A 26,510-nucleotide genomic window follows, 5' to 3' on the forward strand; every position below is an offset into this window, starting at 1 on the left:
GGGGGGGGTAAACAGAAGGGGGAATGAACCACGAGAGACTATGGACTCTGGGAAACAAACTGAGGGCTTCAGAGGGGAGGGGAGTGGGAGACTGGGATAGGCCGGTGATGGGTATTAAGGAGGGCACATATTGCATGGAGCACTGGGTGTTATACACAAATAATGAATCATGGAACACTACATCAAAAACTAGGGATGTACTGTATGGTGACTAACATAACATAATAAAAAATTATTATTAAAAAAAAAGAAATCCTAAAAATTGATTAGAAAAATATTAACAGTTCAAGAAGGAAGGTAGATGATTAATGATAACATTAGTTCAGAGAGAGAGGAATAAAAATGGTTCTTATACAATATGTGCTGAGCCTTACTCATAATTTGAGAAATGTGAACTGAAACTAAACTCGGATACTATTTTGACATTACAGATTGGCAATCACTGGAATCTGATAACACCCCTAAATTGCTGAGGTTGGAGTAAAGCCGCACTCTCACACATTGCTATCGGAGGGTAAGTGAATACACCAGTAAGGAAGACAATTAGAGAGCAGCTATCAAAATTATAAAGATCTAGCGATCTTACTCAAGTCATTTCTGTGGAATTAGCCTTGCACATGTGTGAAAAGGTGAATACACCTAGTTCTTCATAGCTTGATAACTGCAGGATTGAAAACAACTTATACTAATCTCATTTATCTGTGGAATCTAAAAAAAAAAAGTCAAACTCAGAAACAGAAAGGAGAACAGTGGCTACCAGGGGCTCAGGGTGGGAGAAATAGGGAGGTTGGTCCAAGGGTACAAGCTTTCACGTATATGACGACGTTCTGGGGACCTAATAATGTACAGCATAGTGATGATTGTTAACAATACTGTGCTGTGTACTTGGAAGTTGCTAAGAGAGTAGATCTTAACATTCTCCCCACATACACACACACATGAGCACACGTATGCACACACACACAGAGGTAATTATGTGGGGTAATTATGATAGATGTGCTAAATAACCTGACTATGGTGATCATTTCGCATTGTACATTTTCAATATATATAATTTTGTTTGTTACATATAACAAACAATAAAGTTGGGAGAAGAAAGAAGAGAAAGTCTATGGACCAGTTGGGAAGAAAGAAGAGAAAGTCTATGGACCAGTTGGGAAGAGCTAAATAAATTATGATACAACCACACAACGGAATATTATGCAGGTGAAAAAAAAGAAATGAAGACGACTTTTTTGAAGTGAATTTTAGTAACACATCAAATATACCTTTTAGACTAAATAAGCAACATCCTATTCGGCTGAAGCTGAATTTAACCTTCACAAAATGATCTAGGAAATGAGGATAAGGCTGAAATTTTATCAAAAAATCATTAGGAGACTATTACATAAAAATAGAGATTGATTTGAAAAGCCTGCTGTTATATTTCAAATACAGTACTTTCTCAACACCATTAGCTTTTAGATTGCTCGTCTGGCCACTCTTCTGTACATTTGCAATACTCAATACCAGCCCATTTTTTTTTTTTAAAGATTTTATTTATTTATTCGACAGAGATAGAGACAGCCAGCGAGAGAGGGAACACAAGCAGGGGGAGTGGGAGAGGAAGAAGCAGGCTCACAGTGGAGGAGCCTGATGTGGGGCTCGAACCCATAACGCTGGGATCACGCCCTGAGCTGAAGGCAGACGCTTAACCGCTGTGCCACCCAGGCGCCCCCCAGCCCATTTTTAACTGAATTTAGTAAAGGAATAAAAAACCTTTAAGCCAGCTCTGCCAGACACAGATACTGATGAATGTCATATAACTATCCGGATTTGGGGCATTTCTTTCCCTCTAATAATAATTAACTAAAAAACAATGATCTCCTCTTCAACTCCTGGTCAATGGTGATGATGCAGTCTCATTGAAGTCATCCCATAAACTGAAACTCTGTATACTGCTCCATCATCCGGGTTAAGAAAGCCAACTTTGCCCCTCCCCCCCCCCCCCCCCCCCGCCGGAAGCCTCTCCATGTGGCCCATCCCAGTCCCAGCCCTTTCCTTCATACCCAAACTGTCCACTATTCTGAATTTTGTAGGAATCACTTCTTTCTATTTCTTTATGATTTTATCACTGGAATATGTATCCTCGGAAACTATAGCTTCATCTCACCCAGTTTTGTTTTTTTTTTAATTTAATATGTTTTGAAGACTCTTTTAAATTATGTACTTGAAATTTACCTATTGAAAAATCAAGGCTGTTTGATTTGTGGAGTTTCCCACAGCCAAATTTTGATGACCGCAAACTCATGGTTCAGTTAAACGCGTTCTTATGTCCGCATATTTCCAACAGCTCAAAACCCGACCCATAGACTTGATCAGACTCAGATTTGATCTCTTTGGAAAGACAATAGGTGATGTGCTGTCGTTTAAACAAGGGGCAGAATATGTCTGGGCTTCTCTCTCTTTGTGATGGAAGCAGCCATTTATGCTTATTATTTAGATCCATAATTCATCCGGTTTTCAAAATGGCGATTTTCCCCCAAGTTTTTATTTAAATTCCAGTTGGTTAACCTACAGTGTAATGTGTAACCTACAGTGTAATGTCAGTTTCAGGTGTAGAATTTAGTGATTCAACACTTAGTACGTCACCTGGCGCTCATCACAAGTGCCCTCCCCTCTGGTCACCATCAGTTTGTTCTCTATAGTTAACAGCCTGTTTCTTGGTTTCTTGGTTTCCCTCTCTTCCCCCCCCACAGCCATGTTCATTTGTTTTGTTCATTTGTTTTGTTTCTTAATTTGTTTCTTAATTTCCACATGAGTGAAATCATATGGTATTTGTCTTTTTCTGACTGACTTATTTCGCTTTGTATAATACTCTCTAGCTCCATCCGTGTCCTTTCATTTTTTTTATGGGTGAATAACATTCCTTTTGTATATCGATACCACATCTTCGTATCTCTTCATAAGTTGATGGACATTTGGGCTCTTTCCAGAATTTGGTTATTGTACACGATGCAGCCACAAACAGTGGGTGCCTGTATCCCTTCAATTAGGATTTTTGTATCCTTTGGGTAAATACCTAGTAGTGCAATTGCTGGATCATATGATAGTTCTATTTTTAATATTTTGAGGAATCTCCATACCGTTTTTTTACAGTAGCTGCGCGAGTTTGCATTCCAAAATAGTGATACTTAGTCTCCCAACTCATTTTTAGTTGTTAGCAGGAATAATTTTATAGAGACACTTTCCTGATCTACTATTTGGTTAGCCAGTGGTTCCATTCATATGGGTCCTGATTACCCTTCAAAAGCAACCAATTTTTTCTAATATCATTTTGAACTCATGAATTCAAACATATTTTTTCAGTTTCAATATACTATATTTCTTATCATTACTAAAGCTCAAATGATTACATCTTTATGGGAGCCATTTGAAGAAGCCTCTCTTTGCCCCTTGTGGTGTTTGATAATTATCCTGTTACATGGAATGAAAAGATGTTATCTTGTATGTTGCTTGCCCCAGACTTGAAATTCAAGAAATTCTGTAATTTTGTAGTCAGAAATGCTATTTCAGGACCAGAATCTTCTTACCTCTGAATTGGTCATTATTCCTAAAATTTTTCAGGGAATAAATAGATAAAGAGATGTCAAATACCTTGTGAGTACCAACTGATATTTCCCGTTCGAATACTTAACTTCTTTTACATCTCTTTTGTTTCAAACTGCAAATTCTGGTTCTTAAGGACACAGAATAAAATTAGAATCATATATAACATGCATAACATAAAATTATATCTATATGAATTACAATATTGGCATATATAAAACTGAATAAAATTATAATCGAATAGAGTTAGAATATCCCATAATTGTTTGCTTTATCCCACAGTACACACACAACAGTCTAAACATAACAATGTTAATGCTACCACCACGAATTATAGTTACTAAAATAGTTTAAAAATTTTGCATATGCTCTCCACTTCTTAACCATCATCACTCTTTTTTGTCTTTTTTAAGTGATTATATTGTATCTACATCCCATCCTAGAGCCATTACATGCTATCTTCTCTGGCTTTTAATTTTCATTGAGTTTTTATTTTACTTGAAGGTTTACACTGAAACTCACCAGTAATTCATATGTTGAGGTCTCTCTAGTCATTTCCTTTATCCAAAGCATTTTTTTTTCAATGGATTCTTTAGAAATGGCTTATGGGAATAATAATCCTGAAATTCCTATATGTTCAAACACTCTATTGTTCTTTGCACTTTTAAGTGAATTTTGCTAGGTATGGAATCCTTGGTTCACATTTTCTTTCCTTACATACCATAAACATAGTACTTCCTTCAAAAAGGTCTAATGATTAACAAATTTTCTATCCCTTGTAAGTTATGGACATTGGCCTAACAGCTCAAAGGATATTTTTTCCCTTTTTTTAAGTTTGGTAATTTTACAAGAATATGTCTTGATATTGAGCATTCTAAGTTGCTGTCATCAGTGACACAGTGTGCTGTTTCAGTGTAAAATTTCAAGTCTTTTAAAATCATTTCAGAAAAATTTTCTTATGATTATTAATTTTTAGTATTCTGTTCTTTTTCCTTGGTTTTCTTTTTTCCCGAGCTTATGGGTATATTGAATCTTTTTTGTTTATTTAAAAAATTACAACATTTTAAAATCAATAAATCATTTCTTTTAGATTTTAAAATTTCTGCCTTTTTCACTTTCTGTTTTTCTTAGGTCAATATTTCACTATTTATGCTTATATTCTTCAACTTTGGTTAGTAGAGATGGTGGACCTTGGCCCCGAGCATCACAGCGTCTTCTTTTTGGGTATGCCAAGATGCAAGGCCTTGACTACTCTTTTCTCAGGCCATCGCTCAGGGTTGTGTTCACAGAGAAAAAATGTTGAAGAATGACGTAACATCTCCCTCAGGACAAAGAGCAGACTTGCTTCCACTTAGTATATAAGTGGTCGATTCCTCAAGCTCAGTGTTCCCCAGCTGTGACAGAAACCCACGGTGAGTAGCATCTCACTGGGCCTCAGCTATATTGCCCTGTGGGACTCAGGGAACACGAGCAACATGGCGCTCTGGCTTCTGCTCTCACCGAGAATAAAGTCCTTTGCCTCAACATCTTGCTCCCAGGGAAACGGGGAAAAAGCTGCAGTAAAAAATGAAGTAAACATGTAGACTATAAAAATCCCACCTGTATGATCATAGTATAAAACTGCAACCTTTTGAATCTGCACACTGACTAAAACTGGAAGTTGTATTAGAAGAATAAAAATACTATCTTTGACTTCGAAAAATAAAAATTAAAAAAAATAAAGTCCTTTGTCTCTGACCCAAGAGTTCTGTTTCTCCTACCAGCATCTGCAAAACAAGAACAAGCCAGCTTGTTAGCTTGCAAGTAGGAGAAACCCCAGACCCTTCACTGTTCTTGACAGTTTGGGAGATGAGGATGAGATAGTGACAGGGACATGGCTTTCTGGAAGATGAAGGACAAGGGCTCCCACGGGATTGGGTTAAGAGACAGAGAAGACGTCTGGGGTCCAGTAGCAGGTGCTCTCACCCTAAGTGGGGGGAGGTAAGGGAACGCCCCTTCTCCTAGCTGTTTGTATTACTCATCTATTGTTGCAGAACAAATTACCATACACACGTGGCTTAAAACAACACAGATTTATGATCTCACAGTTTCTGTAGGTCAGAAGAGTGGGCACAGTGTGACTGGATTCTCTGCTCAGGGTCTCACCAGGCTAAAATCAAGGCGTGTGGTTCTCATCCGAAGCCAACAACCAGGGAAGAGCTCAATCTGTGAGCCACCATGCGAGCGAGCTTGGAAGTGGATCTTCCCCAAGCACAAGATGACTACAGCCTGGCCAACACCTTCACTGTGTCTGTGAACGACTCTGAAGCCAAGGACCCAGCTAAGCCACACCGATTCCTAACCCAAAACTTTGAAGTAATACAGTCTGCTGTCCTAAGCCACTAAGGTTTGGGAAATTGGCTATGGGGCAATAGGTAATGGATATATTAGCACGTGCGGGGATAAAAGGAGAGAGCCCCAGAGAATGGGAATTATGTAGGAGTGAGGGAGGCAGTCCTAATAGTGAGACAAAGTGCAAAAGAGGGAAAAGCCTCCCCTTGCTCCAGCCATCCCTGCAGACTACCTTCTCTTCCTCCCTGTGCGCACCACACTCCTGACCAGAGAACAACAATCTCCTGGCAAGTGTGTCTGTTAAACAACCTGGTCTTTTTCCCATAGGGGGAAAAAGCACCTGGATTCAAATGGCAGGATTTGGGGAAAACGTGCAGTGGGGCCCAGATAACGTAGCTGTGCTGTTCCGCTCTCCATCTCTGAGTCTACAACACTAACGGCCTCTTTGAGCTACAGGCATTGTCACTGATGACCATCTGCTGGAGCTTCTGGCAACAGAGAAGCAACATCCACATGGAGATACTCCTTGGAGATTTGGACTTGTCACCTCCTTGACATGGCTCTAGCCCTTTTGGAAAACAGCTATTGACCTGCTACAGAGTGCTCATGAAAACTGAAGGCCGATCCAAGGGAGCCCTGTGATGTCTTTTCTGGCCTGATATTCACATTTGGGAGCGAGTCAACTTAGACTCAATAACTTGATAGGTGGGAACGGCCCCAAAGGCCTCATTAATCGAACAAAATGGTATATTCATGAGGCATGGGAGGTATTTTCTCCTCAACTGTGGCTGACCTTTGTATTTTCTTAGTAGTGATTTTTAAAAATCAAAAGACATACATTTTGATGAAGTTAAATTTATCATCTTTTTCTTCTGTAATTTGTGCTTCCATGTTCTGTTATAGAAACCTTTGCCTACCTGAATCTTGTGAATATTTTCTCCTAAGTTTTCTTCTAGGAGATTTATCATTTTAGTTTGCACATATCAGTATACGATCCATTTAAAGTTAATAGTTCTGTACGGTGTAAAGGAAAAGTTACATCTTTTGCCATATGGATATGTTGGAAAGACTACTGATTTAATAATTCACTATTAAGTGGATTTTTATAGACACTTTTTATCAAATTGAAAACGTTCTCTTCTACTGCTATTTGATGATAATTTTATTATAAATTGATACTCAATTTTATCATCATATTTTGTTTTTCTTCTTCCATGAATGTGGACAATTAAATTGACTCCTTCTTCTAATGTTAAACAACACTTGCATTCCTGAAGTAAATCTACCTGGTCGAAGTAGATTATCCTTTTTGTATATTATTTTTTTTAAAGATTTTATTTATTTATTTGACAGAGATAGAGACAGACAGCGAGAGAAGGAACACAAGCAGGCGGAGTGGGAGAGGAAGAAGCAGGCTCCCAGTAGAGGAGCCTGATGTGGGGCTCGATCCCATAACGCCGGGATCACGCCCTGAGCCGAAGGCAGACGCTTAACGACTGCGCCACCCAGGCGCCCCATCCTTTTTGTATATTATTGAATTAAGTTTTGTAATGTTTGTTTTGGAATTTTTGCATCAGAGTTTGAGAGATCAGTCTCAAAAAATTTCCTAACATCCTTATCATGTCAAGGTTATCCTGGACGCATAAAACTAAGTTAGGGAGTGCTTCCTGATATTTTGTTCTCTGAAAGAATTTCCATGAGGTTTTTTCACTTGATGTTTGAGGGAAGTCACTGGTAAAGACATCGAAGGTTATGATTTCCTTAGCAACAGAGTTATAATTACAGATCCAATTTCATTAGTAGTAATATTTCTTCTTTTGACAGTTTTCACAAGTTGATTTTTTCAAAATGTTGTGTTTTGTGAAATTGTTAAATTTATCAGTATAGATAGATTGTTGTACTATCCTCTTTATTTTCTTTCAAATGTCTGTTGGAAATGTAGTGATACAGCTCTTTATTCCTCTTACTCTTTTTTGGTTTTTTCATTTGCCTTTTTAAAAACCTTGTTTTTAAAATGTATTATTCATTTATTTTTGTGGAAGTAGAGTTGACACACAAATGTTCCATTAGTTTCAGGTGCTCACCACAGGTGTCATAGCGACCATCTGTCACCATACAGCGCCATGACGATACCATTGCCCAGCCTCTGCTGTGCACTGGATCCCCGTTACTTACATTCATTCTGTGACTGGGAGCCTGTACCTCCCACTTCCCTTCACCCATTTTGCCCACCCCCTCCTCTCTTCCCCTATTCCTGATATGCGTGTAAGTTTTGTTTTCTCTTCATTTTTCTTCATTAAAGCTGTGATTTTCAAAGAAATACATTTAGGATTTGTTGATTTCGTCTTTTGAATATTTACCTCTGCTCTTCTCTTTATTTCCTTTCTTACATTTTTCCCAGGTTTGATATGCTCTCCTTTGTCTAGCTCCTTGAGGTAGATACTTAAATAGTTAATGTTCTGCATTATTTCTTTACTACTATATCCATTTTAAGACTATAAACTTTCCTTTTAGCCCTGTGTTAGCTGCTTCCCACAATATGAATGTCACCCATTCATGAGCACTCACTTCAAATTATTTCTAATTTCCATTATGATTTCTTCTTTAATCCATCAGTAATTTAAAGGTTCTTTTTGTTCCAAACAGTAGGGAAATTTTCTAGTTTTATTTTTATTATCGATGCATTCCTTAATTCCACAATGGTCAAAGAATATATCCTGAATTCTTTCCAAAAATTCTTTTGGAATTTTTACCTCTTGATTTATTGTCCAATTTTGGTAAATATTCCATGTGCACCTAAAAAGAATATGTACCCTGCCTTTGTTAGAGGTACTATTCCATATCTGTCAACCAGCTTAAGTTTTACTACCCAGATAACCTATATCCTTAAACTGATTTTTTGTATGTTTGTTCTATCAGCTATTGAGAAAGGTGTAATAAAATCTCTCCTAAGGAGATACCTCATAATGAGATGAGAAATAATATTTAATTCCCTTATTAGTCCTGCCATTCTTTTGTTTTCTATATTCTGATGCCATGTTATTAGGTGCACAAATACTTCAAATTATGATATCTTCTCGGTAGATTAACCCCTTTTTCATTATGAAAAGTCTCTCTTCATCAGCCGTAAAGTTTCTTGCCTGAAAGTATACTTTTTTTTTGATATTTGTATAACCTGCCAGCTTTCTTTTTTTTCAGTTAGGGTTTTCATGGTATGACTTTTTTTAGTCTTTTACTTTCAATCGATCTTGTTTTTGATAGAGCTCATAAATACCAGTGCTGGGTTTTTGAAAATACCATCTCACAATTTTGGACTATTAATTAGAATATCTAATCTTTTCTATTTAATTCAGTTACTGCTGTCTATAGAAGATTATATTTAGCACCTAATTTTTTTTTCCTATTTTGAACTATCTGTTTTGGGTTCTTTTAAATTATTTCCTGGACTTCTTTTGGATTTCTCAAAAATATTTATTATTTCATTTTCACTGTACTTATTTGCTGTACTTTTTATTTAAGCTCTTCTCTAAATTGTTACCTTGATAATACTGCTTACATCTTTAACTTATTACAGAAAATGGCCAATTATTACTTTTCCCACTTTACCAGTAATTCTAGGACCTTAACACACATTCATGTAGGCCTACCTGGCTTTTGTTTTATTGTTGTAATTATTTAAAAGCTACACAGCCAAGGAATAACCAATGAGCTTGGAAGATAATGTCAAGAATAACTTCCAAAACTGAAATGCAAAAAGAAAAAAAAATGAAAAAGAACAGAATAATCCAGCCTGTGGGGTGATTAGAAAAGGGGTAACATGCACAGCGGGAATGCCAGAGGAAAAGAAAGAGATAAAGGAATGGAAGAAATAATGCAAGTAATGACTGAGAATTTTTCAAAATTAATTAGAAACACCAAACCTCATATCCAGGAAGATTAGAGAACGCCAACCAGGATTTTAAGAGATAATAACAGACAGCTGCTCCATGAGCCCCAATTCCCAGCCCTTCTTCCCTACTGCCCACACCGGTGTTCCCCCAGACTATGAGATGCTCAAAGAGGAGCACAGGGTGGCACCGAGGGTACTCCAGAGCTCAGCTCCTATGGTGACCACCGTGATCATTGTAGAGATAAAGAGGGGCATCATAGACTTTAAAATGGGTCAATTCTCCAAGAAGACATCATAATCCTTAATGTGTATGTGCCTTGCCACAGAGCACCAAAATATGTGAGGCAAAAACTGATAGAACTGTGAGGAGAAATAGATGAATCCACTGTTATCGTTGTAGATTTCAGCACCCCTTTATCATTAATGGATGACCCAGTAGGCAGAAATTCAGAAGGACATAGCTGAGTGAATAGCACCAATCAATCAGTTAGATCTAATTGACATTTATAGAATATATTATTCAACAGAATACACAGTCTTCTCAAGCTTGGATGAACCTTTCACCAAATAGACATATTCAGGACCACCATACCTCATTAAACATATTTATTTATTTTTAGATTTTATTTATTTATTTGACAGAGAGAGAGACAGCTAGCGAGAGAGGGAACACAAGCAGAGGGAGTGAGAGAGGAAGAAGCAGGTTTCCAGTGGAGCAGGGAGCCCGATGCAGGGCTCCATCCCAGGACCCTGGGATCAGTCCCTGAGCCTAAGGCAAACGATTAACGACTGAGCCACCCAGGTGCCCCACATTAAACATATTTAAAAGAATACAAGTCATACAGTGTATGTTCTCAGATCTCAATGGAACTAAATTAGAAATCAGTAACAGAAATATAGATGGAAAAAAAATCCCCAAATACTCGGAGATTAAATAACATACTTCTAACTACTGTATGGGTCAAAGATGTCTCAAGAGAAATTTAAAATATTTTGAACTAAATGAAAATTAGAATATATTATCAAAATTTGTAGGATGCAGAGAAAGCAGTATTTAGAGACACGTTGATAGTACTGAATGCATATATTAGAAAAGAATGAAGATTTAAAAATCAGTCATCTAAGTTTCCACCTTAGGAAACTAAAGAAGAGAAAATAAAACCAAAGTAAGCAGAAGAGAAAGAATACAAATTAGAACAGAAATCAATCAAATTGAAAACCAGTGGGAAAAAAAATCAACAGAATTAAACACCGGTTCTTTGGAAGGATGGATAAAATTGATAAAGCACTAACCAGGTTAGCTAAGAAGAGAGGGAGAGAGAGAAGACAAATTGCTAATATTAGAATTGAAAGGGAGGCCATGATTCCCGATCCCTTGGACATGTTAAGTGATCATAAAATAACATTATGAACAACACCATGCCTACAAATTTGATAGCCTAAATGAAAAGGACCAATTCCTTATAAAACATGATCTGCCAAAACTTACACAGAAGCAAGATATAGTCTGCATAAGTCTAGATCTATTAAAGCTATTGAATCAATGGTTAACCCCCCAAAATAGAGAGCCCCTCCATACCCTCTATAGGTTTACTCTTGAATTCTACCAAGAACTTAAGGAAGAAATTATACAGATTCTCTACAATCTCTTCCAGAAAATAGAAGCAGAGGGACTATTTCCTTAAAAATATGGAATAAAACTACTTACTCTACGGATTTTTTAACAATAATAATGAGCATTATTAACAACTTAAACATACACAACATTATATGTCAAGTATGTGCCAATAAATCTGAGACAATTAATGAAAGGGGCAAAAGATTTGAACTCATTGGAGAAACACTAATTAAAACCACTTCACTCATTAGAAAAGCTAAAAGTAAAAAGACTGATCCTAGCAAGGGTTGGCAAGGATGAGGAGGGACGAGTGAGTGAGCACTCCTGGTGGGTATGTAAAATGGTACAACTTCAGATAATAGTTTGGTATTTTCTTAGAGTTAAAATTATATTTACCATTTGACCCAGCTATTCCACCCTTAGACAATTCCTTAAGAGGAAAGAGTATATACGTCCATACAAAGATTTATACATAAGTGTTCATAATTGCTTTATTTGTCATAGCCAAAATCTGGAATCAATTCAAATGTCCTTCAACAAATGGATAAACAAATTGTGGTATGTCTACAGAGTAAATACTACCAGGCAATATAAAGGGATAAACCATTGACTCAATAACGTGGATGAATCACACAAAAAATATGCTGACTGAAAGAAGCCAAACTAAAAAAAAGTTACGTGCTGTATGATCTCATTTTATAAAATTCTAGGAAATACAAACTGATCTAAAAGTACCAGAAAGCAGCTTAGTGGTTGCCTGCAGATGCTAGGAGGGGAGGTGAGATGGAAGAGAGGCATGACAGAAGAAATTATAAAGGGTCACATGGAAACTTCTAGACCTGATGAATATGTTCACTGTCTTGATTTTGGTGATAGTTTCACAGGCGTGAACATGCCAAATACTATCAAATTGTACATTTTAAATAAGTGCAGCTTTTTGGATATCAGTGATACCACAATAAAGCTATAATAAAGAAAATTATTTTAAAATAGAATGTAATGTATTTTAAAATCATAATTGAGGGACAGATGGACATTTTGTACTCCAGATATGTTACAAAGAAGGACAAAATATTTCAGCCTTGAATGGATAATCTAAGACTAATCACGAGGAATCATCAAATGAACTCCAAATGAGAAATGTTCCACATAAAAAGGAGGGAGGACTCTATGATATATATGTATATATATAAATGCCACGGAAGACAAAGAAAGGCTGCAGAAACCAGATGCAATGCCTGACCCTAGACTGGGTCCTGTACCCAAGGAGGAAATTGGACATTATTGGGTCAAATGACAAATTAGAATATGAGTGATCAAGTAGATGAAAGTATTGCATCAGTGTTAAATTTACCAAAGTTGATAACTTGTCACTGTGGTTATGTGAGACAATAACTCTATTCTTAGAAAATAAACACTAATAGAGTTTTAAGTGCTCTAAAGCCATGATGCAGGTAACTTAACCAAAATGGTTCAGAAAGTGGGGAATGAGGTGGGGCTGAAGGGGGCAGTAAATGAGAAAGAGCATACAGCAACTAGAAAAGCAAATGGGATTAAATGTTAACAACATGCGAACCTGGGGAAAGGAGAAATGGTATTCTTTGTATTGTTTTTATTTTTGGAAATTTTTCTGTAGGTTTGGAATAATTTCAATATATAAATATATTTTACATTACATATATATTATAAATATATATTTATAAATATATAAAACATAAAATATTGTGGAGGCACCTGGCTGGCTCAGTCTGTGGAACATGCGACTCTTGATCTTGGGGTTGTGAGTTCAAGTCCCACTTTGGGTGTAGAGCGTACATAAAATAAAATTTAAAAAAATTTTTAAAATATGAAATAGTGTGATTCCTGGACTCAACATTAATGTCATCAAGACAGAAATGACTTTCAAAAGACTTCTGGGGTGTTTCCAGATGATCATGGATTTCTCCTTTCAAATAAATTGACACAGAATTTTGTATTTCAATTCCATTCTGGTAAATGGAACTTGAACATTTGCAAGGGGAAAAAAGGGGAGATATTGGTCAAACAGTACATACAAACTTACAGTTAGAAGATGAGCAAGTTCTAGGAATGTAATGCACAGCATTGTGATTACAGGTAACAATCCTATACTACATTACTTGAATGTTGCCAAGGGAGTAGATTTTAAATGTCCTCACCACAGAAAAGAATGGCAATTATGTGTGACAGGATAGAGTCATTAGCTAAGGCAACAATACTAGTCAGCTAACTACCACCATTGGGTTGTATCCTATTGCAATATGTAAGTGTATCAAATCAACACACTGTACACCTTAAAGTTACACAAAGCTATATGTTAATTATATAAGAATAAAGTTGAGGGGGGAACATACATTTGTAAGGATATTGGCCTCTACCTTCTTCATTCACATGGGCAATTTAGCCAAGAAAGTTCTGATTTTTTTCAGTAGCACCTTAACAATACGTTCTTGACCTTGAGTGCAAACATTTATCACATTCAGATGGTTTAAAGTATCTTTGAGATGAGCCTAGCCAAAGGCAGATGCTCAACCCACTAAGCCACCCGGGTGCCCCAGAAATATGCCAAGTTTTTCAAACTGAGCTTTCTTATTAGGAAAGATTCCTAATTTTCCAGACAGACAGAAGTGAGACGCAACTTCATTGTATCTGGCTTCACACTTGCATTCATGAGTTTACACACACACACACACACACACACACACACAACCACTGTGGCCTTTGTGTCCTAGTAAGTTCAAAGATGCAAATGAAAACATCTAATTCCTGTTCTTTCACTTACTTCTATTAGTAATAAAGTCTTGGACACTGCTAACATTTTGCAGTTTGTTGCCAACATTAAATATGGAAGGAAAAGAAATATCCTTTATAGTGTAGAAGCCAATAGCAGGCCACCCCAAGGTGGGCTGCTTTGGTATGAAAATTATTTTGAGTCAAAAAGCAATCCATCAGGGGCTTCTGGGTGGCTCAGTTAAGCATCTGCCTTTGGCTCAGGTCCTGATCTCAGGGTTCTGGAATCGAGCTCCACCTTGGGCTTCCCGCTCAGTGAGGAGTCTGCTTCTCCCTCTCTTTCTCCTCCTTCCCCCTAATTCTGCTCTCTCTCTCTCAAATAAATAAATAAAATCTAAATTTAAAAAAAGTAATCAATCACAAGGCAGCAGATTCAGGAAAAGTTTTTTACCTACCTCTCAACAGCCTGAAAGAATTCAGATGGAGACCTGCTCCAGGAAGAGAGCTATCACTGTTGATACAATGGCACTATGGTAAGAACTAGGTTTGGTAGATGGGGAGGAACCTAACCGTCTATGTCCCATTGTTTCTAAATGGCCCAGCAAACTTCTGTTTACCAAACATTTACTTTTTTATGTTCCAGTAAGTTGTATTCCTTTCCTCTGAAGTCCCAGACTCCTACCCCCTTCTCCTTAGTTTGGGTGGACATATATACCTCATTTTGCCTACCTGTCTTTGGAATTTCCATGTCTGAGTGGATTCCCCATATGTATGCTATTAAATTTGATTTTTCTCCTGTTAATCTGTTTCATGTCAATTTGATTCTTAATCTGGCTAGAAGGACCTTGAAAGGGACAGAAATTCTTGCTCCCCGACAAGAGGTTAATGAAAAATACAAAATTTTCTACCAAGGTTCATAGAACCCATGAAACTAAGAGGACGCTAGACCCCATATTAATAAACTTTGCTCAGGAATGAAGGTAAGGTGCTGACAAAAATCTGCGACTCACATGCATAAGATCAGTCCATAAACAATTCTGAAAGCGTTTTTTGAAACTTTTTTTTTTTTAAAGATTTTATTTATTTATTTGACAGAGATAGAGACAGCCAGCGAGAGAGGGAACACAAGCAGGGGGAGTGGGAGAGGAAGAAGCAGGCTCACAGCAGAGGAGCCTGATGTGGGGCTCGATCCCATAATGCCGGGATCACGCCCTGAGCCGCAGGCAGACGCTTAACCGCTGTGCCACCCAGACGCCCCTGAAACTTTTCATTACACTGGGACTTTTCACCTGAAGTATTGCATTAACAGCAATATTGTGAATGAAGCCAGAATTTTACTGACATGATCTATGCTTGAACCTCAGCTGGGCTCCTTGATAGACACTTCACCACCGGGGTGTTGTGAGGGCTCCATGAAATGATCTAAGTAGAAGTGGTTAGCCTCATGCGTGGACATTGGCAAGCACTCAATAAATGTTGGTTTTGTTCTTCGTTCCTTCACCTCTTTTCCCACCAGCAATTGGATGTGTGAGGGTGACTTCCCTGGGCCCTGCAAACAGGCTCCTTTCCACCAGACTTTTTAAACAATCATTATCTCACACTCTAGTCTCTATACACACTCTGGAAAGCCATTGCTGCCCCTGGGAGCCCAGGAACAAAGTAGCCCGATTTCTGACTCTATGCCAAGGTCCATTCCCCAAAACAAAGAGCAGCATTTAGAAGCACAAGTTAAGAGGGTTGCTCACCTGTGGTATCGTCAAGATCTGTTACCTACCCTGAAGCCAAGAAAGACCATGAATATGAGGACACAATGTTCTGCCTTCTCCTCCTCAGAGCAGGGCAAATGGCATCTATGCTGAGTAGATGGCCGTCTTGTCATGGAGTGCATTAATTTGGGACTCTGTATCAGTGGGATAGTGGGTAGTGGTATCAGGTGAGGTTTAGCCTTCATTCATTCCCTCCTTCATTTAGCCATCACATGTTCAGCACATCATCATGTGCCAAGCAAACTGCTAGGTCAGAATAACAGAACTTAGTACCCAACCTCATGATTTACATTATGAAACCATAGAATGTTGAAGTTGTAAGGGGCCATAAGAATGGCTGAAGTCTAACATCACGGATAAATGGCTTGCTAAAGATGCCGTGAATTACACAGTAATCAACCAAAGGTTTCCAGACTCCCAGGAAAATCCTCTTTCTGTTGTACCACACTGCTTCTAGTAGGTTCTAATACTTATTCTTTCCTATGTCATGCTAAATGAAGAAAGAAATTGTTTTCAAGAGAAAATTTGATGGATAAGGTACTGGCGGAAGATGAGAAGTAAGTCAGAGGACCCCAGTGTTTGGGTAGAATTGCAAAATTTCACAATCCTAACTGGAAATAATCCAGTAGAAGAGAGATTCAAAACTCAGTGGGCCTTTCGGAAAGCAGCTGCCAAGGAAAGAGTAGGCCCCGAAAACCAACTGCTGTTTAACCTAGAATGTCCTTTGCTTCCAGAAAATGGGTGACAAAGGAAATGCTCCAATAGCCTTGTAAACTCAAGCACCAAAGGCTCAGGGCTTTGCCTTCTTGATAAGCCTTTGGAAAGTCCTGAAAAATGCCATTCAGTTTCTAAGATGCTCTCCTGAAATATGACAGAATAGAAAATTAGATTCGGTCTTGCTCTCCATTCTACAATCAATTCTTTTCAAAGAAACCAATTCCCTGACTAAGGCTTTTGGCTCTCTTCTTAGGCAAAGATGGGCTCCACACTCTGAGTGGTCATAGAAAAAGAACATTGTAAATTCTGTGGCATTTGAACTAAGACCTATGTCCTCCAATCTTCACCTGATGTCTAAAAATGTCAGACTTGATGTTTTAATGAACATATTGTTCCTACAAGAAAGAAGATGTTGTTAAATTAGTTCTGTATGGAAGATTCCTAATATTTCTAGCCAAGGTGCCATCAGCTCACTGATTGGTTTAGGAGCCCTGGAACGCCAGGACTGGCCATGGTTTCCCAGAACTTTATCCATGGTGAACCTTAACTGAGTTAACTTTTGTAGAGACAGATACCTAAATCATAGAAAAACCAGCTGGTTCACAATATAAGTTTGGTGAAGATCATGTTGTGTGATAATTCTAGGGGGGATTTCATAGCCCTACAGAATAAATAGTCTCTGGCTGTGGAGAACAGATTTCCGTGAAGGTGAAGTAGTCCTGGGCTGAGAATCGGCAGTTCTAGGTTGAAGGCCCAGCTTGATCATAGAGTAGACGTATTTTCATCTCTTTCACTCTCCTGTTTCTCACCCATAGGGTGAGGAGCTACATGAGCTTTCCTGACTTACACATTGTTGTACTTTCACACATGGGACTATGCCTGGCACACAAAAGATCCCAGTAAATGTCTGTTGAATGTAAATAAATCTCCAAGAGGCATGGGGCGCCTCGGTGGCTCAGTTGATTAAGCATCTGCCTTCAGCTCAGGTCATGATCCCGGGGTCCTGGGATTGAGCTCCACATCGGGCTCCCTGCTTAGCGGGAGTCTTCTTCTCCCTCTTCCTCTCCCTCTGTGGTTTCTCTCAAATAAAAAAATAAAATCTAGAAAGTCTCCAAGAGGTACTGAATCAAGGTGGTTACAAGCGTGGCCTCCACTCCCTATTGTAATCATCGGTAAGTTGCTAGACCTCATCAAGCCTGTTCCCTCTCCTGTAAATTAGGATAAGAATGATAACGTCATAACTCTAACAATAATTACTATGAGAAAGATTTTATTTAAAAAAACAAAGCTTAACGTAAACCCCCAAATTTACTAATTATCATTATACTTTGCTATGGGGTAAACAGAGAATCTGGAGCTGCCAGAGGAAACCTTGTGTGACTGGTTCCCTTTAGGCATGAATAATCCCTACCCTATGATGAAGGTTTCGTCCCTATAGCCTGAAGAGCTGTTCTTGCAGTTCCTGGCTTCTCCTGTGCAAGGGACTTCTGGCTCAGGATGGACAAACACTTCTTGATGGTTTTCTTCCTTTGCTGCTTCATTGTAGGTGAGTCACAGACCTGAGAAGTGGGCTCCAGAGACAGGCTGTAGGGAGCCCCTGGAAACTCTGCATGTACTGTAGGCACCCACAGAGGGCTGAGCCTTGACCACATTTATGAGGGAGAGGAAGCCATTCTTCAGAATGCTCCTTCTGCCTTACAGGCCATCTTTTCTGACCTTCTCAACATTCTGCCATTCCTCACCAGGGGCTCAAGCCTCTATGGCTGCCCCTTCATACTCTTTCTCCATTCTGTCTCTACCATTCTCCATAATTCAAAATCCTAGTAAGATTTTCCTGAGGACATCCTTTCATTCATAAATCTGTATCCCATTCGCTGACAGAGCTGGTCAGTCTATAATGGATAATTCTGTAGTTTGTTTAAGTGCTGAACAATGGCTTTTGATACACTTACAAGGGACTTTACATGAAAACAAATTATTATAGGAGACGAAATATTGGATGCTCTAGAATCAGATTTTTTAAAAAAAGCTTTAGTCGCTGTCTTAAAGTCTCTGTACCTCTGGTTGCTCATCTGAGAAATGGGGAAATACTTACAAAGCTTTTGTGATGATTAAATCAGATACAAAGTGAGAGAACATGGCCCAAATGAGACACTTAATAAATGTTACTTTCTTTTCGCACCTAGGTGCACCAGGGAGAGGATTTTTGTTTGTTTCTTTTATTAAACCTGTATTTCGATTAGCTCATCCCACAACACCACGTTACTGTCATAATTTATGAGGACTTTACATAGATTCAGTTCAAAGTTCAAAATTACAGAGTACATTACCTAACAATATCTTAAAGCAGCAAATGTTAGCAACATGAGCTTGGGTAAAATATTTAAAGCACTCACCCTCATTGTTACACTCCCGTCTATCTACACTGCTGTCAGGTAGGCTAGGCCATCATTCATAGACCTATTTTAAAGCTGGAAAAACCAATGCCATTGCTCTAAGTAATCCAGGTGAAGAGGACTGAAATAGGGACCAGAAGAATCCTTTTCTTCTCACAGTGGCATTTCTCTGGGTTATGAAGTTGGTAAGAGCTCCCAACCATTTACTACATGCTCTTCTACCCACCGCCAGCTCTTCATCCACCCCTTGCACCCCACCCCCACCCCCCACAATCTAGATAATTCCAGCTCCTTCCAAAGTCCCCCTGGTCTCACAGCAGCTCTATGCTCTCCAGCAGCAACGTCGCTGAAGTGCATGACCTGCCACCTTCGCACACGGACAGATCGCTGTAGAAGGGGCTTTGGCTTCTGTGTTGCTCAGAAGTTCGAGTCATGCATGACTTTAAAGATCTTCCAGGGTAAGTTAGAGGGTCAGGGGAGGCCCTGTGAGATTCCTGGAACATTCTTAGGAGAGTACTTCAGCAATGTCATATCTCCACTCAGGCTAATCCAGGAGAGGGCCCAAAGAGCAGAATGCTCCTGAGCTCAGGTCCCTGTGCATGCAGACAGAAGAGGACGGGGGGGGGGGGGGGGGGGAAGATGAGACAGGAGGAAGGAGAGGGCGGTTCTATATTCCCAATAAAACTGACCAAACAGATTTGAACTCTGAAGACACCAAAGCATTAGTTGCTAATCTTCTACCAGGAATAGGAATGAAGCAGCTGTAGAGAATTAAGGGTCGTTAGGGACCTCAGGCAAACAACCATGAAGGGGGCCAGTGATTTCTACATCTTCCTGCCTCCGTCCTTTTGGTAGGTGTAAGCTGCGAAGCCATTCCTAAACCCACCCTGATGCCTAATTAAATTTTCAGACAGGACTGGTGCCAGGTTGACCTGTCTTTACAGAACTTGGATCACTGGGCTATTTTCTATGTTCCTTCTTATTACAGGTAACATTCTGCAGTTATCATATATGGTGTGTCAGAAATTCTGCAGAGACTTGACCTTTGATCTCAACAATCGGACTTACGTTCATAAATGTTGCAAGCACAATTTTTGTAACCTCAAAATCTAAAATATTGGCCCTCCTGAGGTCTCAAGTCAGAATGTTGTCGACGTTTCTCCCCCTTCATGCTCTGCGTGCCCTTGCCTTCCTCCTTGTCCATCTTTGATGTACCGCAGCTCTTTCTTTCAGTGTCATCCTTCTTCATGCCTCCGGCTTGGTTTCTACCTCAGTCAGAGGATAAGGATCCTGAACAACAGATTTCTCCCATGACAGGGAATGGCATTTCCATACTCCAAGAAGCCTGTCCCAAGAGGCTCCGTACGGCAAAATTTAAAACATGACTGCTCCCAAACCTTATGATTAGCTTAAATTAGTTGAGGTGGACTAGAAACACTTCAGCTGAAAGTTCACAAATATTTGGATCTAAAATGCCCATTTATTGTTTACTATAACTAAGCAGAAATTACAGCAAAATGGATGGTGGACACTTGAGATTTGCCTCTATGGACACATTATTTTCCCAAGTGGACAGTGTTCACTTCAAACTCAGTTATGATTTTCTTAGCCTTTGCAGAGTACATCCATATACAATGTCAGTACAAATCAGAAAATAAGGAAAATCCTGCCTCTGTGATAGTCACAGCTCATGCACGGCTGCTTGGAGGTCTGTCAAGATGTACACTCAAGATACATGGCAACTCTCCCTTCTTCTCCTTCCTCTCCTAATCTGTTCCTTTCCTCTTTTGCTATCCACTTCCACTATCACCTCCCCAGCAACCCACACCATTGCTGTACAAATTCTCCCTCTCTGAATACCCAAGTCACTTTATGGATACTTTGACACTCCCAATGAATCATTTCTCTGTTTGTCTTATTTGCCCCAGTATGTTACAAATCACAGCAAGAACAGATCCCTGTCTTACTCATTTCTGCTGCCTTTAGCTGGCCAGTGAAAGTTTATTGCATTTAATTGAATGGCCAGTAATGTTGATGAAATTCTTCTTGTGCATCTATTTAGTTTACAGGACTTAACGATGCTTTTATGCTTTTTCTGGCTACATACCTATTTTCTTGAGTACTAGGAATGGTAATCTCTACTTCTTACCAAACAAAGAATGTTCACTATACTAAGTGTTTTCCTTGAAGTAGATTATGCAAAAGACATTTCTTTTTGTGGGACACTTTAGTATTCAAATATCTTTAAAGATTTTTAAAAATTTATTTAACAGAGAAAGAGAGAGCAAGTGAGAACATGCAGGCAGAGTGGCAGAGGGAGAGGGGGAAGTAGGTTCTCCGCTGAGCATGGAGCCTGACATGGGGCTTGATCCCAGGACTCTAGGATCATGAACCGAGCCAAAGGCAGATGTTTAACTGACTGAGCCATCCAGGCGCCCCAGTATTCGAATATCTTAACCAACAATTACTTTTGATGGGATTCTTCCAAAACTCATTAGCTAATCTTACTTCAAAATTCATAATCAATGCTACCATTATAAAATAGAAATGTAAGTTTAGAAAGGGTAATCTGACCCAGCATATTGGAAATATCTGAAGGCACATGTTTTCCTAGTTTTAATGATGTCAAGATTGATCACACAGATACTTTTGATCTCAGATTTATTTTATACAATATAAAGTTTCCCTTCAATCTTTTATCTGACAGCTTTAGCCTCCATTGATTATTATTAAATAGATCTAATATTCATTATGAGTTGAAATATAATTACTTTATCTTCTTTTTTTTTTTAGAGAGGGAGGGGAGAGGGGCAGAGGGAGAGAGAGAATCTTAAGCAGGCTCCACACCCAGCACAGAGCCCAATATGGGGGCTCCATCTCACAACTCTGAGATCATGACCTGAGCCGAAATCAAGAGTCTGATGTTTAACTGAATTAGCCACCCAACCACCCCTAATTACTTTATCTTCTTAATTGAAGTATAATTCATATATAATAAAATAAATATATGTTAAGTATATGGTTTGATGTGATTTGAGAAAAGTATAAACCTATATAGCCACCATCCCAGATAAAACACAGAACATTTCCATTAACCCAGTAAGTTTCTTCAGGTAACCACCCACTCTCAAAGTTATTGTTCTTATATTACCATAGTACAATTTTACCTGTTCTTGAATTTATGAACTTGAACAAATGAAAGTACACACAAACTACTCTCTCAAGTCTGGCTTCTGTCACTCACCAGATATTTTGAAGATTAATGCATGTTTTTGTTTACACCAAGAATTTGTTCTTTTTCTCCCCCCCACTGTATACGTATACAATAATTTATTAAATCAATTCTCGTATTGATGGACATGAAGTTTTTCGAGGTTTGGGCTATTATAAATAAAGGTACTATGGACATCCTTGTAATAAGAGTTTTGGTGGACATACACATTCATTTCTTGAGTAGTAAATAAAAGTAAAATTCATTAGTCATAGGGTAACCATATAGGCATATACATACTTTTGAAAGAAACTGCCAAATAGCTTGTGAAAGTGGTGATACAAATATATAGTTCTACCAGCCCTGTATGAGAGTTCCACATACTTCCCATCACCAATTATTATCAGTCATTTAAATTTTAGCTATTCTAGTGGTTGTAAAGGATATCTTGTACTTTCCTGATGATTAATGGAATTCAGCCACCTTTTATGCCCCAGTTAGAAAATAATTCATGCATGTTTCCTTCTAATACTTACATTTAAATTAACACTCAACTTCTCCATTTGGAATTTATCCTTGTAAGAAACTGACCCAATTCAGTGTATTTCTACGTAACTACCCAATTAGCTCAATGATGTTTATTTAAAAGTTTATATTCTTTGCAACTAATTTGAGATGCTCCTTTCATAGTACACTGCATTTCCATTAGCACGAATACTAATTCTGGGTCCTCTACACAGTTAAATTTTTCTATCCATTACCTCTATCTTATAACATGCACAAAGAACAAATTCAAACTGAATTATAAGTTGAATATGAAAAGTACACAATAAAACTAGAAGAAAGTGTAGCATGCATTTATAACTTTGGAAGAGGCAAAGATTACTTACTTAAACATCACCTAAAAGCAAAACCATTTTTAAAAAATTATAAATTAGACCACATTAAAATAGTGATGTCTGTTCATCAAAACACATCTCTAAGAGAGTAAAAGGCAAGCTAAAGACTTAGAGGAGATATTTGCAATACTTATATCTTCCATAGAACTTGTATCCAGAACATAAAAATCATTCTTACAAAAGCTGAGGGACTTTATCACCACTAGACCTGCCTTGCAAGAAATGCTGAAAGGAGCTATTCAAGCTGAAATAAAAAGATGCTAATCAATGGCATGAAAACATATAAAAATATACAACATGCTGCTATAGGTTAATATACAGTCAGACTTAGAAAACTGTAATAAGATGGTGTGTTAACCACTTAACTGTAGTACAAAGGGCAAAGGGAAAAAGCACTCATGTAATTGTAGCTACTATAATTTATTAATACACAATATAAAAAGAGGTAAATAATAACATCAAAATAAAAAAGGGGGAGTAAAAGGGTTAGGCTTTTGTAGACAATCAAAGGTAAGCTTCTATCAGCTTAAAGTGGACTGTTTAATCTACCTGACACTTGATCTCAGCAATCAGACTTATGTGCAAAAATGATGCAACTATAATTACTGTAACTTCAATAAGACTCAAGCACAAAGCAAAAACCTATAGTAGACATACAAAAGCTAAAGAAAGGGCAGACAGAGCAAACAACTATGGAAAATTACCAATTTACAAATATAGGCAAAGATAGAGGGGAAAAGAAGTAATGTAAATACAGAACAACCAGAAAACAATAAGATAGCAGTAGTAAGTCCTTACATATCAATAACAAGTCTAAATGTAAATGAATTGAACTCCCCAATCAAAAGACATAGAGTGGCTGAATGGATAAAACAAAACCCAATTATATGCTGTGTATAAGAAACTCATTTCAGTTTTAAGGACACACATAGGCTCAAAGCGAAGGCATGGAAAAAGATATTCCATTGAAGTGGAAACCGAAAGAAAGCAGGGTAGCTATACCTATATCACACAAAACAGACTTTAAGCCAAAAACAGTAATAAGAGACAAAGAAGGTCAATACATAATGATAAAGAAGTCAATTCGTCAAGAAGATATAATAATTATAAATACATACAAACCTAACATTGGAGCACTTAAATGTATTAAGCAAATACTAACAAATTAAAGGAGAAATAGACAATGATACAATAGTAGCAGGGGACTTTAATGCTACACTTTCAACATTGGATAGATCACCCAGACAGAAAATCAACAGGTAAACAATGGACTTAAACCGTACCTTAGATGAAATGGACCTAACGGACATTTATAGAACATCCTATCCAACAGAAACAGAATACACATTCTTCTCAAGTGCACATGTAACATTCCCCAAGGTAGATCATCTGACAGGACATAAAACAAGTCTAAGCAAATTTAAGGAGATTGAACTCATACCAAGTATGTTCTCACCACAATGGTATGAAACCAGAAATCAGTAACAAGAAGAAACTGAAAAATCTACAAACATACAGAAATTAACACATTCCAGAACAACCAAAGGCTCAAAGAAGAAATCAAAAGAAAAATTAATAAGCCAACATCTAGCAGAAGCAAGGAAATGCCAAAGATCAGAATAGAAATAAATGAAATAGAGACAAGAAAAACAATTTTAAAATCACCAGAACACAGAGCTAGTTTCTCAAAAACATAAACTAATTGACAAACCATTAGCTAGACTAAGGAAAAAAGACAGAAGATTCAAATAATAAAATCAGAATTGAAAGAGGAGACATTACACTGATAACACAAAAATAACAAAAATTATAAAAGACTACTAAGAACAATCATATGTCAACTAACTGATGAACCTAGAGAAATGAATCAATTTCTAGAAACATACAACCTCACAAGTCTGAGTCAGGAAGAAATAGAAAATCTGAATAGACCAATAATGAGTAAAATCCTCACAACACAGAAAACCCCAGGATCAGATGGCTTCACCAGCAAATTCTGTCAAACATTTAAAAAAAGAATTAACATCAATCCTCAAGCTCTTTTAAAAAATTAAAGAGGAAGAACATTTCTAAATTCATTTTACAAGACCAACATTAGCCTAATACTAAAGCCAGATAAAAACACTAACAGAAAAGAAAACTATAGACCAATATCCCTGGGTCAATATAAAAGCTCTCAACAAAATTTTAGCAAACTAAATTCAATAGCACATTGAAAGGACTGATCATTATAACCAAATGGAATTTATGTCTCAGATACAAGGATGGCTCAATAATCTGCACATCAATAAATCTGATGTACCACATTGATAGAATGAAAGATTAAAATAATATGATCATCTCAATATATACAGAAAAAGCATTTGACAAAATATAACAGCATTTCATGAGAAAAAATCATCAACAAAGTGGTTATAGAAGGAGCATATCTCAACATAATAAAAACCATATATGACAAGCCCACAGCTAACATTTATACATACAGTGACAAATTGAAAGCTTTTCCTCTAAGATCAGGAACAAGACAACAGTGTCCACTCTCACCATTCTTATCCAAGATATACTGGAAGTCCTAATCAGAGAAATTAGACAAGAAAAATAAATAAAAGATCAGAAAGGAAGAAGTAAAATTATCATTATTTGCAGATGATGTGAACATATATATAGAAAACTCTAAAGGCATAACCAAAAAGCTATTGGAAGTAAGCAACAAATTCAGCAGAGTTGAAGATATAAAATGAACACACAAATATTGGTTGCAATTGTACACTAACAACAAAACAACTGAAAAAGAAATAAAGACAACTATTTCATACATGATAGCATCAAAACAAACAAAAATACTTGGGAATAAATTTAAAGAAGGAAGTGAAAAATCTGTACAATGAAAACTACAAGACATCGAGGAAAGAAATTGAAGAAGACATAAACAAATGGAAAGATATTCCATGTTCATGAATTAGAATTAATATTGTTAAAATGTCCATATACACAAAGCCATCTATATATTCAACACAATTCCTATCAAAATGCCAAAGGCATTTTTTTAAAAATAAAAAATCAATACTAAAATTTGTATGGAACCACAAAAGACCCTGAGTAGCCAAACCAATCATGAGAAAGAAGAACTAAGTTAGAAGCATCACAAGCCTTGGTATCAAACTATATCTTAAAGCTATATAAATTAAAACAGTATGGTACTGGCATAAAAATAGAATAGACTAATAGAACAGAACAGAGAGCCCAGAACTAAACTACTTATTTACAGTCAATTGATGTTTGACAAGGGAGTCAAGAACACTCAATGGAAAAAGGATAGTCCCTTCAACAAATGATGTTGGGAAAGT

General features: G+C 37.5%; 1 protein-coding gene across 1 annotated transcript; it reads left to right on the forward strand.

The window, feature by feature from the left end:
* The first annotated feature begins 5,805 nt into the window (after nucleotides 1-5,805).
* PATE3 (prostate and testis expressed 3) lies at nucleotides 5,806-20,166 on the forward strand. The gene is made up of 3 exons (XM_034665719.1): nucleotides 5,806-5,943; nucleotides 19,286-19,511; nucleotides 20,042-20,166. The coding sequence occupies exons 1-3, from the start codon at nucleotides 5,806-5,808 to the stop codon at nucleotides 20,164-20,166; spliced, it is 489 nt and encodes a 162-aa protein (XP_034521610.1).
* Nucleotides 20,167-26,510: the final 6,344 nt, after the last annotated feature.

Source organism: Ailuropoda melanoleuca, chromosome 8 (genome assembly GCF_002007445.2).
Source record: "Ailuropoda melanoleuca isolate Jingjing chromosome 8, ASM200744v2, whole genome shotgun sequence".
In the NCBI taxonomy this organism is placed as follows: domain Eukaryota; kingdom Metazoa; phylum Chordata; class Mammalia; order Carnivora; family Ursidae; genus Ailuropoda; species Ailuropoda melanoleuca.